This window comes from Triturus cristatus, chromosome 8 (assembly GCF_964204655.1).
Source record: "Triturus cristatus chromosome 8, aTriCri1.1, whole genome shotgun sequence".
NCBI lineage: Eukaryota > Metazoa > Chordata > Amphibia > Caudata > Salamandridae > Triturus > Triturus cristatus.
The window spans coordinates 1,544,905,385-1,544,924,796 of NC_140591.1; the positions used below are offsets into that span (position 1 = coordinate 1,544,905,385).

General features: G+C 50.7%; 1 protein-coding gene across 2 annotated transcripts in view; it reads right to left on the reverse strand.

The window, feature by feature from the left end:
• Window positions 1–19,412, reverse strand: part of LRIF1 (ligand dependent nuclear receptor interacting factor 1) — a 152,437-nt gene that overhangs the window by 39,382 nt on the left and 93,643 nt on the right. For both annotated transcript variants that reach the window (XM_085623438.1, XM_085623439.1), the window contains exon 2: window positions 6,573–8,034. In XM_085623438.1, the coding sequence (XP_085479564.1) occupies window positions 6,573–8,034 (1,462 nt within the window). The remainder of the gene's footprint in view (window positions 1–6,572; window positions 8,035–19,412) is intronic.

The window sequence follows — 19,412 nt, forward strand, 5'->3', positions numbered from 1 at the left end:
GGAGCGGTTCACTGAGAGGTTGTTCCTGTGAATGCAGCAATACCACCCCCTAGCTTATCAAATCTATCAAGTCTTGTGATGTAATAATTTGGGGGAACTAAAATGTCTAAGATGGGTGTGGATGATTCGTTTAGCCAGGTTTCCGTCAAGATGATAAGGTCAGGTTTATTGGTTATAATGAGGTCAGCTATATCGGCGGCATGACGTGATGCTGATCTACAGTTTAGAAGGATACATTTTAGCTGGGCCTTGGTCAAAGTGGTTTTCTGGTCATGGGAGATGGGTACTCTCTTGAGGTTATTTGCATCAATATCTCTGGGGGTGTGTCTTGTACTTCTAGATGCATTGGGATGGATGGGTTGGATTAAGGACAGTTTCTGTGTGTCATCTGTGTGTTCTGGTATAGAGGGTGGGGAAGGAAGTTCGTAGGAATGAAGCAGGGAAGTGAGCTCACTTGGAGATAGGGTTCTCTTTTCCCTGGTCGGGCGGGATGAGGCATTAGGGATGAGGCATTAGGGTACTGTATTCCATTTGGGGAGTTGAGGCAGGGGGGCTAGTGCAGTGCCGATGCATAGGGTTTGCTTGTGGGTTGGGTTGAGGCCGGATCAGGTCGTGAAGAGTCTGGATGTCGCCTTTTATTTGTTGAAGGCAGAATAGTATCTCATCGAGACTGGGGTCAGGTGTAGGAGTTATCATATTGGTGGCCTGGACTGTGGTAAGGTGAGGAGGGGTTATTGCTAGTGTGGTGTCCCAGGGCATGACGTGAACTGGTTCGACGCATGGTGGTTTTTCAGTGTGGGAGTCCATAGGGACGGGATGGGTGGAGAGGCGATGTGAAGGGGTATTGATGTGTACTTTAGGAGGATCTGATTCGTTGTGTGACATCCTTGTAGAGTGGTGGTAGCTGGAAAGGGGGGGGGGGGTGAAGAGGGGACGTGAGGGGTTATTGGAATGAGCTATGGGAGGAGGAACGGTGAGAGTTGTAGTGCAGGTAGAGGAAGAAGATGGAACAGCGGATTGATCTGGAGTAAGTGTGTAAGAAGAGGAGATCGGAGCAGAACCCGCATTGGAGTTACTGGGGATGATGATGGAGGTGGGGAAGGAAGTACTAACTAAAGGGTGGGCGAAGGTGCGGTTGTGTAGAAAGGGAGTGGTAGTGGAGGACGCGGGGGCGTGAAGGAGATCTGGGGGCGAGGTGATGCGAGTGAAAGGCGAGGTGGTTATGGTAGAGATTGTGGTGGTGCTGGGGAAGGAGTGGAGATTATGTGGGTGTATGTCATTAGATGGGGTGTCGGTTAGGTCTGGGGTGGATGTATATGAACAATGGGATACCAAGGGGGAGTGTCTGGATGGGGCGTCAGGTAAGGAATCTGACAGAGGGTTAGGAGAATGGTTTGGGAGGGAGGTGGAACAGGATCTTGCAACCTTCGCTGTGATGCTCGGAAAGATGTTGTCCAGTAAATTCAGGTTATGGTCTGCTGCCTGCATGAGGATAATCCCATTATGATAAATGGTAAATGTAGCAGTTGCTTTGTAGAACGGGGAGGGAATGATAATTTATGTGAGGCAGTGTGCGGTTTTTTTGGTTGATGAAATTGAGAATAGGGCGAGTAAGGCTTTCCGTCATTGTGCTCTCCTTTTGGTGTAGAAGATAATGTCGTTTGTTATGTGTCCTGTGTTATTTGAAAAATAGGGGTCAGAGATTAGGGTTTCGGGATGTGATTTTAGTAGACGATGTTTGAAGCTTTTGGCCGCCTTTTTTGAGAGGTTAGGGGGGTATTTGATGGAATAGATGTGTGGGTCCATAGGCTCCATAATATGGTATGAGAATTAGGGGGAAAAAAAAAGGGGGTGAGAGGGTCAAATAGTGAGAGAGGTAGTATGGAGGAGAAATATAAGGGGAGTAAGAGAAGTTGCAGGCCTCCCTGTGTATTCCAGATGATGAGTCCTAAGATGATGAGACCTATGCAAGCTCTACTGGCTCAGTCGATGTTTTTTAGGCATACTGCACAGCAGCATGGCAATTTTTTTAAAATTTATAACGCTATGTCGCTGTCAACGCTGGTCGTGTCAGTTTTATATATTTTTTACTTTCAACAATGCTGCACAGCAGTTTCCTGTGGAAGGGACAAATTCAAAGGAGTACGGGCCTACTTCCCTTTGGTAATATAAGTATTATGAATACAAATGCTACCCATCATCCTTAACTATACTTTTTCGATTCACAGATATTCAAAAAGTATTCAATATGAATGTCCAAGAAGATTCCAAATGATTTATTGACTGCCCATTAATGAGTAGTTCCGGACAACCAACGTGTGTTTCGCCTCTGCTGGCATGCAGATTAGAGGAGTCTTCGAGGCTTGTGTGTGTCCACATTTTATGGGTCCAGTAAGGCGTAAGGCTTGTGGCGCATCTCCACAGGTCCTGATGACTCCACTTGTGACCATTGGATAAATGAATTGGGTCAGTGAATCCCACTATTTAGAGGCTGGGTGTTTTCCTTGTTCTGCTATGCACACTCTGGCTCAGTTTGGTTAATCAAGATTAGGAAGTTGCAAAACCCCAGCTGTCAATCGTTAGAGTTCTAGATGAGGTCTGTGTCACAGTGACAGTGAACCTTACTGTTCTAACAAACTTCTTGAACATTTTTTCTGTAATTTAGGAGGATGAGCATACTGATATCAGGATATTGCTATCAACATATCCTTGTAGAAGCCCAATATTATTGCATCTGCATTTGACTGTACGTGAAGAACAGTATTCTGGGACAGCTTTTGACCATGAAAAGGCCATATTTGGTCTCTTTATTGAAGTAGCAGATGGATCATTAGGCTAACAGTTAACCAGGCACAATGGAAGCCTAATGCGACGATTCACAGTTTGGCTAAACTTGGGGATATTTGCCAAAGCCAGTAAACAGTCCGATGCTAACGTTTCCAGGGGAAAAGGAGGAAATAAAAGGGGAGGGAGGTGCTTCCCACACATATTTCCATGTGTACTTGAGTTTTCCAAACATTTTTCCTTGATACATTTCAGGAGGTTTGACCGGCAACTTCCATACAGATTGTACATCATCATCCAGGGTCTGGAATTCCTTCAAATTTTAAAGTAGGTCGTTCTCTCTTCCTTTAGGTGATGCATACAGGGATACTGAACAGGACAGGACTTGTAGCCTTGTCGATATTTTTCCTTTGTTTGGGCAGGGTTGGAACGTCCAAAGCGTCTTCAAAAGACATCTACCTCTTGAAAGATTATGCACCAGTGTGGAGAGGTCTAGTGATTATTCAGCCTGTGTAGGGATGGATCATAATATGCTTTGCCGAGAGTCAAGTTCGTCTTGAAGTCTTTGAAGCAAGGGTTCCAAGGACCTCCATCGATTGACAGTTCTGCTGGACACCGAAGTGCTCGGTTCCGACGCGGATGTTTTCGCCTCAAAGATTTTGGCTCCAATGGGGTTGGTTTCGGTGCAGACAGCAGTTGGTGTTTCAATGCTGAAGTTTTTGGCTCCAAAGCTCGACTTGAGTCCGACACTGGAGTAGCTGGCTCCGAATCTTATGGCTTTAATGGCTTCTTTGGCTCCAAGCAAGAGCTGGGCGTGTCCGAAGAAGCAGTAGAGCCGACCATGACCCGAAGGCAGTGGTGGCCCGGGCAATATGTTTAGGTTGGTCTTGAACAGGAGGTTGACCCTTTGCGATGGTCTGCTGGGGTCGATGTCGGGGTGGTGCAGGCACAGTACTCACGGCTGACTGAGCAGGAGGTAGATCTTGTATCTCAACTTCGGAGCTGGGACTATCGTTGGGGGAGAAGGTCTCTTCGTCTGCAGCCAACGCCTGTGAGTGATGTTTGTCTTGGATGTCGGGTGTATTGTCTGAGCTTATTTCAGACATTTCGAGATGTAAGCCCAACTGTCGCTTAAAGTCTTTTTGGACGTGAAGGAGCGGCAAGCCTCGTAGCTGTCCTCATCGTGTTCAGGGGAGAGGCACATATTACACAACTGGTGGAGATCGGGGCGAGGATATTTAGCATGACACTGAGGACAGAAACAAAAAGGTATTGACCAAAAGGGGGGTACTAATTGACACAGGAAATACGGCGCCTGCAATGTGTCGTAGCATAGAACAATGCAACAAAATGAGACGGTGCAACAGGTGAGGGAAACATGCCTAAAACCCCCCGTAAGGTACCAAACAAGGTCCCAAAGTTACATAAAGTTCATTCCTGTGCACACGCGTTCATGTAATTTGGCAATTTTATGCAAAATTGCAATCAAAACAGAATAGTCCTTTTGTCAGAATTCTTTTTCTTTATTCCAAAAAACACCACAAGCTCCAGCCAACAAGTGTTTCGTCGTTGGAACAATAACCCTCGACTTCTTCAGGGCTGTATGGCTATACCACTGGTATTTTATGCCTAGTTCACGGTTATACTTTCGACCCGGCTAGGTCTTTCAAAATAGGTGCGATATGTTCAACAATGTAGGATCTGCCAATCTTAAATAGTAAAAAATAATTTTACTATCCAAATGTAGCGGTGTGTAGGGTACAATAAGAAGCAATGTGTGTCTTGAACATCTATAGCGAGTGTGCTATCCCTGACAAAACCAACGGGCGGAGTACGCCGCGAGATCCGAAGCGAGTACGCTGATCCTGTGACCACAGCGTTTCATCACTGAGTGGACATGGTGTGGGGGTGCCCGCCTAAGGATCGACAAAATGAAAGTCGTCAAACCGGGCGGACAGAGGGGGAGGGGTAGAGGGAGAGAGAGAGAACAACAAATCGATACTACCAACAGTAAGCAGGTATGAACTGAGAAAAGTGCAGCACAACTGTGTCAAACCAGAGCAGGACAGCACACATCCGAACCAGACGCTGGAAGAAAATCTAACAATTGAGTCGATGAAAATGCGCATTACCAGCAAGAGGAGTCACACTACCTCATGACTGGAACGACTGTCTTCAGAGAAAAACAACTTGCAAACATCTGAGCCCATCTCTAGATGGGAGGATTATGCGAAGCATGTATGTATAAAGCCACACATGCCTACAAACACTAGTTCCTGATCTCTGCTTTTCTTTCTTGCAAGCATTCACATAGAATGTGCCATTATTCTTCAGCTTGCCTCATTTATAGAACCACTCTTTCTTTAAAACAGTCATACTATAAACTTGCTTTAAGGCACTCTTTCTTTAATATCGAAAGGCTCCTCTAATTTACAGTTACATGAACATATATGTAAGAGCTGATTTGATTTAATAAAAATATTAACATTATGAACAGTTCTGCATTTAAGCAAAAACGCTGCATTTGACAGAACTGTGTTTTCCTATGCATGGTTAAACTAGCCCAGAACTAGGCTTAACTTCAATCTTGAATTTTAACGCAGCCAGTTTGCTCTGGCACCACATGTAACCTAAATGTGCATCGGTGCTCTGTGTGGACATGCTGTTCTCGAAGAATTATGGAGGAATCATTTTGCAACACTCAAGGCTCTTCCTGCCTGTATCGCTGTTTATGGGGCTTCCACTGTTTGTGTAACTAAATTTTAGTTGCCGCATCGAATGTTAGGTCAGAAAATAGAACATTAATAGTCATTAGAGGATAGTGCTGTGATGGCGGTAATAGGTGACATTGTAGAATTCTGCATTGGGATTCCTTTAACTTTGCTCACCGTATGCTGACTATATGATTTCCATTGACTTCGATTGTGAATTTCACTATAGAAGTTAGTAACATTTGGAGGTGAGCCAGACTTCTGATCCCAGACTTTGGAGATTAAACCCTTATTGGTTTGTATCAAGCTTTGGACTTGACTTCATGCCATTCTCTTGCTGAATTTGACAGACCCTTAAGCTAATTCCTTATATTTATCGGATATGCACTTTTAGTAACTATTGTTTGTTACCTTCTGTATTGCACATTAAATAATTGTAATAGGCCGTTATGGTTTGTACTTACTACTGACCCCAGAAGATTTTATTCTTCGAAAGTGATATTTATTTCACTTTTATGTTTGGGTGCCATATAGAGACATAATGTCTAATACATGCTTGAGGTTTAACACCATCCTTGATCCTGAGTCGGCACTTTAGCTTGATAAAATTGTCAACACAAACCTAAGTGTAAATCGCATGCAGGGGTTTCTTTATTCGTCCATTACTGTGCTCTTGGAAAAAGCTGAGTGCAAGTGTTTAGAGCAGAAAAAGAGCATGACTGCATAAATACCACCTTTTGTGAAGTTCCACAAAGTCATGATAAACATCACAGCCACTGCATCAGAATTGGAGCCTTCTTAAAGGTAACAAAAAGTTATATGTTCACCGAGTTAAATGGTGCAAACATTAAGGCAAAAATAAATGGAGTAAAGCTTCATTCAGTATCAAGTTTGTAAAACAAGTATACAGGGGTAAACTTAAGGTGAAACAGATTTATTCAACATCTTATTTGCATGCGTTTCAGATGCCAACGAAGATTACTACCGTTTAATATACTGTACATCATATTTACACATTATCTAACACAGTAGCAACTGGTTATTTTAAAAAGAAAATATGTGATCAGATATATTTACCTCCCGATTTAGCGAAACCGTAGGATCAGATAGGCTTGCCAGATTCTTCATGGGATCATTCTTCTCTAGGGTTTCACATTCATTTATAGACACAGCAGAATGTTCGTTGTTTTCCGGATAGATTGATTTAATCGAACACTCCCCATTCGTGTTAATTTTAATCGTAGACACAATTCTTGGGTAGTTTTCTTTATTTACAGGAATGGCAACACCTTGTGTTAATAGAGGAGTTTCCTTTACCTTAAACGGTGAGCTCACTTCAGCTGAATTTATGCATGTTTTGATGGGGCCAGCGTGAGGAATATTTCTGTTTTTCGATAGGACCATATCCACGACTTTGCTAGATATATTATTTACAGAGTCAGTGGTCAATGTTCCATCTGTAGGCTTGTCTGGAGTCTTAGTATCGGATGAACTTGTGTTTTCAGATTCATTCGAGGAAACATCCATGCCCTTTTTTGCAAGCAGATACAATTTGCCATTGTACAAGACTAAAGAATTCTCTTTAACCGAAGTGACGCCAGTTGTTGTTGCGGATGTACTCGTAGGGCACAAAGGAATCGGACTTGCTGAACTATTTTCTGTTGTTTTCATGCCTGTCAAGGTCTTTAGTATCTTGGAAACCATACTGTTTGAGGACTTTACAGGAACAAGACACTGCGACTCCGACTGGGGAATATCGTGTACAACCCACTTCATTGGACTCCCCTGGCATTCCTCACTGTTTGAGCTTTTTACACCAGGGGCAGGACAGCTTTTTGGATCTTGTGCTGTGGCATAAATTGCTGGCTTGGAGTGCAGTACTTGTGGCTTGGGGTATAGGGTTGGCAAGCGTTTGGGAGTGTCCGTCTTCACGGTGTTGACCGGGGACACGTAAATAACATTTGGCATCTTGGAGCACTGTGTCCCAGAGGCACTCGCTGCTGCAGTTGCAAGTATCTTCTGCTGAACAGCAGGAGGCAAACAAGAAGCTGGCACTGACTTGACCTCGGCATTAGCTGGTATCTGAAGATGATGCCCAGAAGTCAACACAGGATACCCTACAGTGCCTGGAAGGTTGTTTGGTTTTACTGCCATGCATGGCTTATCTCCGTGTTTAGTTGACAGTGAAAGAGGGACGGTCCTTTGGTGCATCAAAGGTTTATCCAAAGGAACAGCAGTGCCATGGAAGGATGAGGTGGAACGTTCCATGGAAATATTGTGAGCCAGTCCTGGGTGATCAGTCTTGCCAGCTAAAATACTTGTCCCAGTGTTTAATTGCTGACCAATAGGCACAGGAACCAATGGAACTGTAGTGCTGCTCGAAAACGGCGTATTTAATGTAGTACTTTTGGGACTTGAAATACTGGCGGTAGAAGAACTGGTTGTGACTGGCGAAGGAGAAACCGGAACCAGTTTCAGAACATTTTTTCCTTCCAGCAGAGAAGTATTAATTATTTTGTATATCCCACCTATTGCAATGCTTTAACAAATGAAACAAAAAAAGAAGTGAGAAAAAAATGGAAGTTACGAATTAAAAGCGTCAAGGTTTAATTTTTTTCACATTATGAGCCAGCTTATACAAAGTCAGCCTCATCTTGAAATACGGCTACCATAGAAAATGACTAACAAAGCCTGTTTCACTTTTAGACTATAAACCAGGGGTCTCCAACCTTTTGTGTAGTGAGAGCTACTTCTGGTCAGTGAAAATCGTTGTGAGCTACTAAACCCCAAGCAACTCGCACATTTTTCCGACCCCTGATATATAATGCACTTCACTCAATTATAACACATGCTTCAACTCTGCATAGTCCATTTTCAGAAAATGCATAGTTCTTCACTCTGTTCAGCAACACACTGTCTGCTAAGCCTTGCACTCTCTGCCCAGCCTTCTACTTCCAGTAATCCAACTTCACTCTCTTGGCAGCTTTTTATCTCATCAAAATGTAGTCTACTTTACAATCGTTCACTTTGCAGTCTAGTTTTCGTTTAACTCAATTATGTTCTCACACTTTGTGCTGCACTGCACAGATTTCAGATGGCAGCATTCTCTCTGCGCCGTCCTGTCCTACACTAATCACATACCCATTTTCTCCAAAGTCATTCACTAACAGTATAGCTGGCCACTGTGCGCAATCGCTACATACCCTTAAGGCACACACGTTTCAACTTCTTCCAAAAAGTTTTTTTGAATGTGTGTGCATCAATCTGTCTGTGACTCTGTGTACAATCCTTGACATAGTGCTGCACCTGCTCAAAATTTCAAGGGGCGCCAGTGCATATATGAATGTATTTTACTTATCATCAACTCAAAAACCCTTCTGCTCTACCTGTTAAATTTTTGGTTAGCCCACCTCTAACAAAATGTTTGATGGGTCTCCTACCTACATAAACTCATTCCTGAGAGCTGGTGCCTTACTGCAAATGTGGGAGATTGGGAAGTATAAATGTATTTTCCCTTCTGACATTCTCCCTTTCTGTGGCTTGAATTTTGCAACTTTGCAGTCTGGGATTGAAAACGCAGAGAAGAAAAAGACAAAACCCATCAAAGGGACTCATTCTTTGAATTGTGACAATGCCCTGCTTCTGCCTGTTGACACGTGTAGCAGAAGAAACATTTGCAAAGGAAGAGGTACAGACCGATCTTTTTCAAAAACATGTACTTTCAGTAATGCTGAAGGTGCGAGTACTGTTCTAGTTGGCTCCAGTCTGACCTTCATTTTCAAAGTGCACCTCATATTAATTACAAAAATGCGGCTCAGTGCATGTGAGGCCCTTTGATTTCAACCTCGGCTGCCACCGCGCTTTACTATTGAATGAGGATGTAAAGTGCGGTGGCAGGCGGCGACGTTAGAATCCAAGATCCTTGCATGCTCTGAACTGCTTTCACTCTACTACACAAAGGCAAATATATAGCGCAGTGTAGTAATCAGTGAAAGGCTTTCACTGATTGCTACACTGGGCTATATATTTGCCTTTGCATGACTGACACCAGTTCAGTGCAGGCAAGCACCTTTGTTTTTTATGCTGGCTGCCACTGTGCTTTATTAAAGGCAGGAAGATGTAAAACACAGTAGCAAGAGCCGGCTTTAGCGCTGGTGGCGCCCAGTGCAACAATGCTTGTGACCCCCCCCAGTGACCACCTCTGCTACGGATTCCTTCATAACCATCCTTTAACAGTCCCCCTCAAGCCTCCATAACCACTCTCTCCCAGATGCATTTATTTTAATTAGTTTTATAGCGCCACTCCTACCAACCAGAGTAAGGTGTCAGAACATCAGTACATCACACAAATTACACAGAGACAATCAATCAGTGAAATGTTACATAAGACAGGGGACAAGAAGGTATAGGAGCCACAGGTCATCCATACAGGTAGACAGGATCGTTTAAGAGTGCTTGGTCAGAGGCCCAAGGTGGGTGCCCCACCGAGGCCGATCGTCGCTCGGCTCTTTCATTTTCGAGATCGGGACGCTATCCTGCAAGCATCGAGGGTGACGGGCCCGGTCCCCTTCCAGAACGCGTCGGTGAATTTCTATCCGGACTTCACCCAGCAGGTGCAGAGGCAGAGACAGGGCTTTCTGGGGGTGAAGAGGCGGCTCCGGGAGAGGGATCTGAAGTATGCCATGCTCTTCCCTGCCAGACTACGTGTGGTGCATGAAGATCGGACATTCTTCTTTGACTCTCCTGTTATGGCCGATGAATGGCTGGACGCTTTGCCCCGGCGACGGACGGGGGAGGACATTGCCGAGGATGGGGACAGTGGCCGGGATGGGCAGGGCTGATTTTTCGGAGCCGGTCTGACTCGATTTGGCTATGTTTGAAGACTTGAATAGAGTGCAGTCAATGCGGAGGGCTGCGGGAGGACGAGGGGTGCTCTTTTCCTCCCTTAGGGTACTTTTTGTAGATTTTTTGGGTTTTGTAGGGCGACAGGCACACTGCAAGTTGGGGGGGCTTTGTAAGCTGCAGCAGGGGTGCAGGGTGGGGGGGGTTTCTGGGATTTTGGGGTTGTTGTTGGGGGGTTTATTTCTGCAAGGCATGGGGATTGTTTCCAGGACTGTTCCATGGTGGCTCTTCGGGTGTGGGGTGGGCCTCTTTACGTTTGAGGATGGGGGGTAGGGGTTTAAGTGTTATAAGCTGGAATGTTAATGGTTTGGGGGATCGCATTAAGCGTGGGATTGTTTTGCAATTCTTGAAACGGTCAATGCCGGATGTTGCCCTGCTGCAGGAGACGCATCTTATAGGTAATACGTGCTACGCTCTGAATAGGAAGGGTTATAAATTTATAGCACATTCGGGATTCTCCTCTGGGTCCAGGGGTGTGGGCATCCTAGTCAGAGCCTCGCTACCATTTGAGGTGTACTCCACCATTGTTGATGATAGGGGGAGGTTTGTAGCGGTGGCGGGGCGGTGGGAAGGAAGAACTTTGGTTTTAGTTTCGGTTTATGTCCCGCCGGCCCTGCAGGCCTCCACGTTCACAGATCTGGGTAGGGCCCTGCTAGATCTCCCGGGGGGTATGCTTGTGGTGGGAGGTGATTTCAACGCTGTTGGCTCCGGCCTGCTGGATAGATACCCGCCCAGAGACACAGGGGGGGCTCAGAAGTGGCTTCCAGACTTCCTAGACACGCTTGGCCTGATAGACTGCTGGAGGCTCCGGCACCCCACACAGAGTCAATACACGTTCCACTCCGGGGCACATGGTAGTCTTTCCAGGATTGATTACCTACTCACTCTGGCTGCGCATGCCTCATTGGTCTCCGAGGCGAGGCACATGGCGCGTGGTATATCTGACCATTCGCCAGTGTGGATCCGGCTGGATCTAGGTCGGGAGGGAGGAGGAAGGGTGGCCCCTATCAACCCGTGGTATTTCCGAGACCCCAAGATGCGCAGCGCGCTGGTAAAGAAAGTAGATAATTTTTTCAAGGACAATCAGGGATCCATGGACTCGGCAGTGTCGCTGTGGGAAGCATTTAAGACCGTGCTCCGAGGGGAAGCCCTCTCCCTAGTAGTAGCTGCCAAGCGGCGGAGAGATGGCGAGGTTCTGCAGGTTGAGGAGGAGATCGCGGCTCTGGAGGGAGTGCTGGAGGAGGAGGTTACAGAGTCCTCACTGCATGAGCTTTGCTTGAAGCAAGCTGAGTATAAGGACCTGGTGACGAACGCCGCTAGGACCCTCAGTAGGGAACAGCAGGGCCGGTTGTATGATGTTGGTGACAAGGCAGGGAAACTCCTGGCTTGGCTGGACAAAAAAAGAACGGGTCAATAGAGTTGTGCCAGAGTTGACGGGAGAGAGGGGAGAGGCGATTGTGGAACCTGAGAGTATTGTAAAGTGTTTCTCGGACTATTTCTGTAGGGTTTATGCCTCAGTGTCGGATAGGCCGCCCGAGGACTAGTGTGACCTCCTCCGTGATATCGAGTTGCCCTGTCTCTCCGATATAGATAGGGACGATCTAGATGGTGACATAACGGTTGACGAGGTGGCGGGGGCTATCCGCGCGTTAAACTCGGGCAAGGCCTCGGGACCGAACGGCTTGCCGGTCGACCTGTACAAGCTGTTTTCGGATAGGGTCGCCCCTCACCTGCGCGCCATGTTTGTGGAGGCGCGGGGGAGTGGGACCCTCCCGTTGGACCAGCGACTGGCGACGATAGTGGTTATACACAAAGAGGGCAAACCCCGAGATAAGTGCGCCTCATATAGGCCTATCTCACTTCTTAACGCAGAGCCGAAAATTCTGGCTAAAATCCTGGCGACCCGATTGATTAGGGTACTCGGTGACTTGGTTCACCCGGATCAATCCGGCTTCATCCTGCACCGAAACACAGCGTTAAATCTTCGGCGCCGGCGCAACCAAGATGGCCGCGTAGGTGCGAGGCTCCCGAGGACCTCCGCGACCTCCTGAATTAATCCTGGCGATATCCTGTCCTTGTTGAGGGGACTGTGTTGGGGAACCCGAGCAGAGGCGCCACCCGTTTTTCGGGCTCGAATCGGACCCCGGACACCGGTGGGAGCACCGATCGAAGGTTGCGGCCTTCTCCTTGCCGGCCCCCCGGATTGGAGTAGTGGGGCGATCCGGGGACATATTGAACAACAGCGGCGGGCAGGGCTGGGTGACTCGCGTACCCCGCACTTTCACTTTCGCTTTTGCGCCCTCCTTGCACTCAAGCGAGGCTGGGTTGCGGAGCCGGGTGCGGTGGTGTGGTCTTGTCCAGGAGCCCGGCCGACCCGCCGGCGGTGGGTTGACCTGCGGTTCGGTGGTCGCCCCCGCCCCCCCCCGGAGCCCGTGAATTGGTATAGCGGCCCGTTTGAGGAGATTGGCACGGCGGTGGGAGAGCAAGCATGTCCACCAAACAAGATGGCGACCGGGCGAAGGTGAAGACAACCCGCCGTGGCACGGCGCACCAAGCTAACAGTATGGACCGCTACACGCTCCAGAAGGGTTCTCCGGAGACATTGCGCGCATCCCCGGTGGGCCCGACGGAGGCATCTGCTCATCCGGTGGATTTGACCCTCCGGGACGTCATGGGCGCCATTGCAGAGATGAAGGCCTCGGTGGACCAGCGTTTCGACACCCTAGCGCAAAAAATAGACTCGGTCCTGGTGGATGTGAGCCTTGTGAGGGCAGACTTGTCCAAAACGAACGACCGGGTCGATTCCCTGGCCCACACCACAACGAGCCTCACGACGGACGTGGTGGCCCTTCAGAAGGAGGTGCGCCGGCTTGGCCAGGCTAGCGCCCTGATGGACCGGCGACTGGAGGATTCCGAGGGTCGGGCCCGGAGGAATAATGTCCGTATTGTGGGGGTGCCGGAGGGACGAGAGGCGGAGGCGGCAGATCTTTTTGTGGAAGAATTGATCCTGACCCATCTCCAGCCCCGGGGGCTGAGTAAGCTTTTTGCGGTGGAGCGTGCTCACCGGGTCCCTGGGGGCAGACCTAAGACCGGTGCCCCGCCGCGGCCTCTCATTGCCCGGATTTTTAATTTTCGGGACAGAGATGCTATCCTCCAGACCTCCAGGCAACAGGGACCGGTCAAGCTTGACAACATGGATGTGCATTTCTACCCAGACTTTACTCCGGCGGTTCAGAAGCAGAGACAGAGTTTTCTTGGTGTTAAACGTCGCCTACGGGACCTGAACCTCAAGTACTCAATGCTTTTTCCAGCTAAGCTGAGGGTGGAGGTGGATGGTCGCACGCACTTCTTCGACCGGCCCGAGGCGGCTGAGGACTGGTTGGACACACTGCCTGGAGATCGGGGCCGGGGGGGCGGGGGGGGCGCGGCTGGCGAGGAGGGCCCGCCGGATCAGAATTGAGGGGTGACTGAATAGGCCTTGCTCTGGACGATGTTCCTTCACCATTTATTGATTGCATATGTTCCCCTCCTACGGAGGTCATGCGGGGTCTGTTGGGGGCTTCCCTCCTCCTCTGGGGGACTAGTTAGTTTTAGCTATGGGGCGACAGGCACACTGCACTTTGGGGGGGCTGTCTGGGCTCATGCAGGGGTACAGGGAGGGGGGAGTTCTGTTGGGATGGGGGGGTGGGGGGGGGTGTGTTGTTTGTTTGCACCGCAAGGCAAACCCGCTATTGTGTTGTTGTTCTTAAGATGCTCGGTGGGGGACGACCGATTGTTTCGACGTATGATGGGGGGTAGGGATTTGACTGTGTTGTCATGGAATGTTAACGGCCTGGGGGATAGGATTAAGCGTGGTGTGGTCCTGCAATACTTAAAACGTATTTCACCAGATGTTGTCTTCCTGCAGGAGACGCACCTTATAGGTAACTCCTTTCATGCAATGAATCGGCGGGGATATCGTTTGGCGGCCCATTCTGGCTTCACTTCGGGCTCGCGGGGGGTGGGCATTATGATCAAGAACTCGCTCCCGTTGGAGATTGATGAGGTGCGCCATGATGAGAGGGGACGCTACACTGTTCTGGTGGGAAGAATGGAGGGTAGAGTGTTTATTTTTATATCAGTGTACGTCCCGCCTGGGTTACAAGCCACCACATTTGCGGATCTGGGGCACCTCCTTCTGGACCTTCCGAGTGGCCTGCTGGTGGTTGGAGGGGACTTTAATGCGGTAGCTTCTGGGTCTATGGATCGCCATCCCCCTAGGGACCTCCCCCGGGCACAGGCGTGGCTGCCCGGCCTTTTAGACACGCTGGGCCTGGTGGATTGCTGGCGATTAAAACATCCCGCACAGCGGCAGTACACCTTCCACTCGGGCGCCCATGGTAGCCTCTCGCGGCTTGATTACATCCTTGTCCCGGCGGCCCATGCAGGGAGGGTGGGGGAGGTGCGCCATCTGGCGCGGGGTATCTCAGACCACTCCCCATTGCTGTTACATTTCGATGTCTTCCCGAGGGGGGATGGCAGGGTGGCTCCAATCAATGCATGGTATTTGCGCGACCCCACCATTCGTGCCGATTTGATCAAATCCTTACAGCGATATTTCGACGAGAATGTGGGGTCGGTCCCTTCGGCCATCTCCCTGTGGGAGGCTTTCAAGGTAGTTCTAAGAGGGGAGGCCCTCTCCTTTATCTCCCATGCCCGGCGGCGCGAGCGGGAGGAGGTGACCCGGGTAGAGGCCGAGATTGCAGAACTGGAGGGTGACCTGGGGAGCGGGGTAACAGACGCCAAGCTGCATGTTCTACACCTAAAGCAGGCGGCCTATCGGGCCCTCGTCACGGAGGCGGCCAGGGGCCTCAGTAGAGAGCAGCAGGGGCGATTGTATGATGTGGGTGATAAGGCTGGCAAATTGATTGCGTGGTTGGATAAGAGGGAGAGAGCGAGCCGCGTGGTTCCTTTAATTGAGAGTGTGGATGGTGCGTGTGTCACCGAGCCGGAAGCCATTGTCTCCTGCTTTGCGGACCATTTCCGCGAAGTCTACTCCCCGGTTTCCCCCTGCTCGGAGGAAGATTCCCATGCCCTGCTTCGGGACATCGCACTGCCCTCCCTTACGGTGGAGGACAGGGATTCGCTGGACGCTCCTCCCACCTCGGACGAAATTGCCTTGGCTATTCGCTCGGTTGCATCCGGCAAGGCCATGGGCCCCAATGGTATTCCCATTGAGCTATACAAGCTACGCCCGGATGTGTTGGCGCCCCACCTGCGCGCGATGTTCCTGGCGGCCCACTCGCAGGGTTCCCTCCCGCCGGACCAGCGTCTGGCCACAATTGTGGTGATCCACAAGGAGGGGAAGCCCCGTGAACGGGTCACGTCCTATAGGCCGATCTCGCTCCTGAACGCGGAGCCCAAAATCCTCGCCAAGGTGTTGGCCAACCGGTTGGTTGGCGTGGTGGGCGATTTGGTCCACCAAGACCAATCTGGCTTTATACCACACCGCAACACGGCGCTCAATCTGCGGCGCTTGCACGGGGTGCTCGCGCGTGTCCCATTTGTGCGGGAGCCGGCCATCTTGGCGTCCTTGGACGCCACCATGGCGTTTGACACGCTGGAGTGGCCATACATCTGGGCGATGCTGGCGAAATTTGGATTTGGACCGGGCTTTATCAGCTGGGTCAAATTGTTGTACTCGGGCCCATTGGCGCAGGTGGTGGTGAATGGGCGAGTCTCGGTCCCATTCGCGCTGGGGCGGGGCACGCGACAGGGTTGCCCCTTGTCACCTCTCCTGTTTGCACTGGCCCTGGAGCCCCTGGCGGAGTGGCTGCGGTGGCACCCTTCCATCCGTGGTCTCCGCTGGACCCCCGAGTATGAGGACCGTGTGTCCCTCTATGCTGATGATATCCTCCTGTATCTCGCCTCCCCGCGTAAATCACTGATCGTCCTGGTTGATGTTTTGCGCTCATTCGGTCGCAACTCAGGACTTGTCATCAACTGGGCGAAATCCTGTGTATACGTGCTTTCCGGGGAGGCTCCGGTCCTGCCACGGGACTGTCCAATCCAGATTGCCTCCCAGGGGTTTCGGTACCTGGGTATATATATCACTCTTGACCCGGAGGCCCGCTATGAGCGGAATTTGTTGCCCCCCCTCCAGCGCTTGAAGGAGGACGTGGTGCGCTGGCGGCGTCTGCCGCTTTCGCCGCTCGGCCGAGCGGCCTTGTTTAAAATGATGTCCTTGCCGCGCTTCCTCTACGCCCTCCAGAATACTATGGACTTGGTTCCAGCACGCTATTTCCGTGAGGTGGAGGGCCTCCAGCGGCGCCTGTTCTGGGACGGGAGGCCGCGCATTGCTCTAGCTAAATTGACGCTCCCGTGGTACGATGGGGGGGTCGCCCTCCCGGACATTAAACGGTATTACTGGGCCTCCCAACTGGCTGCAATTAATCATGGCCTTTACGGGCCCGCCTTGAACCCGGCGTTTGAGATGGACAAGATGCTCCTCCCCGGTGGCGACTACAATCGAGCGCTCTACTCTGCCGCGCCTGACTCCCGTCTGACGGGACCGACGCGTGTCATGGTGCGTGTCTGGCACGCGGCTAATGCAGCCATGGGGTGGAAGGACCGTTTGACCCGAGCGTCACCGCTGTACGCGTCTGAGAGGTTGGGCTCCCTGTGGACGTCGAAGGGCTTCGAGAAGTGGGACACGATCGGAATCAGCACGGTGGGAGATCTCTGGACGAGGGGGGGATTCAAGACTTTTGCGGCGCTGCAGACGGAGTTTCAGCTGCAGGGCAGTGAGTACTTTCGGTACCTACAAGTCCGCCATGCGCTGGGCTCCGTCTTCCCGGATGTCGCGTCCATTCCGGAGTCTTCCCCCCTGGAGGACAGAGTGCTGGATGGCCATGTCCCAGACAGCACGATCTCCCTCGTATATAAAAAACTGATCAACGACAGATCGTGCCTGCTGACTAGTCTCCGCGAGGCCTGGGTCGCCGACGGGCTAGAGCTGGACGACGAGGATTGGATTTCCGCGGTGGCCTCTCCAAAAGAGGTGGCCATCCCGGCTCGCCTTCGTTTCGTCCAGCTTAAGATCCTTCACCGGGTTTACGTGACGGGGCCAAGGCTTCTACGTATGGGCTTTGCTGGTGACGGAATGTGTAAGCGTGGCTGTGGTGCGTTGGCAACTTTCATGCATATACTGTGGGAGTGCCCAAAGGTGGAGCGATTCTGGCGTGGTGTGCATGAGGTCCTGCGTGTGGTTATGCGTGTCGCGCTGTTGCCTGAAGCGAGGAGATGCCTGCTGAATGTGTGGGAACCAAATGACTATTCGGTCCCGCAGACGCGGTGGGTGACTCTGGGATACATGATAGCTAAGCGTGATATTGCTCAATTGTGGGGATCCCAGAGGCCCCCTGCGGTGTTGGCTTGGAAAGAACATATGGATTGGTGTATGTTTCGTGAAAAGGTGGTGTATGTGGCGAGGGGTAAGCCTGGGGCGTGGGTGAAAATCTGGGGCCCCTGGAACGCTTACCGCGGGGGTATTTGTGAGCCGCCACTGCTACCGGCTGCCTCGCCTGCTCCGTCTCCCTAGATGGCCCCCCTCCCTCGGCCGTGGGCACGCGGTCCCCCAGTCCCTGATCTACTCCCATTCCCCTCGTCAGAGTTCTGCTGCTGGTTTGGATCCCCCACTTATGGAGCACATGCTGTCACTTGGATCGCGGGTTGCCTTGCGGGTGTGGTTTTTCGTGTTGTTTTGTTTTGAGAAAAGGGAACCGTACTGTGGGCATGGAGCTATGTGGCCTGCAACATTGCTATCTCCTGTTTCGCTACTCTGCACTGCCAAGAGACTCTTACTGTATGTATGCAATATGCTTTTGTCACTCTAGCGGCCGGCCGGGTGGTTGTAGGCCCATACCTGTAACTTTTTACAGACTGCAATAAACGGTTTCAAAAAAAAAAAAAAAAAAAAAAAAAAAAAATCTTCGGCGCCTTCATGGTGTAATCGCCAGGGCAGGCACGCTGCGTGAACCAGCTATTGTGGCGTCTCTTGACGCCACGATGGCCTTTGACACGGTGGAATGGGCATATTTGTGGGCCGTGCTGACCAAGTTCGGCTTTGGCCACGGTTTTGTGAGCTGGGTGAGGTTGCTGTATGAGGGGCCACTTGCGAGTGTGGTGGTGAATGGTCGGGCATCGACTCCGTTTCAGCTTGGGAGGGGTACTCGGCAGGGTTGCCCCCTGTGGCCTTTGTTGTTCGCCCTCGCCCTTGAGCCGCTGGCTGCGTGGATACGTTGGCACCCGGATATATTAGATGGTCGCCTGAACACGAGGACCGTATTTCGCTCTATGCCGATGATATCCTGCTGTATCTTGCCTCACCCAAGAAATCACTTATAGTGGTCTGTGACGTACTCACATCTTTTGGTAGGAACTCGGGTCTTGTTATCAACTGGAGTAAATCGTATTTGTATGTTCTTAGTGGCGAGGCTCCACCGATCCCTAGAACATGTTCGATACAGGTCGCTCAGCAGGGCTTCGGGTATTTTTATCTTCATGGACTCTGCTGTGCGATATGAGAAGAACCTGCTCCCCCCCTGGCACGCCTGAGGCGGGATGTTGAAAGCTGGCGGAGGCTGCCGCTCTCCCTCGTTGGGCGTGCGGCCCTGTTTAAAATGATGTCTCTTCCCCGCTTCCTCTACGTACTGCAGAATACCCTGGACTGGGTTCCGGCCAAATACTTTCGGGAGGTCGAAGGCCTCCAACGAACGTTGCTTTGGGATGGGCGGCCGCGAATAGCTATTGCAAAGCTGACGCTTCCATGGTACGACGGGGGCATTGCGCTCCCAGACATCCGACGGTACTATTGGGCCACCCAGCTGAGCGCGATTAATCATGGGTTTTATGGCCCTGCCCTCAGCCCTGGGTATGCCATGGACAGGTGGTTGCTGCGTGGTGGTAACTACTACAGGGCGTTGTACTCGCGGTCCCTAGACTCGTCCCTCACGGGGCCCACTGGTGTGGCAGTGC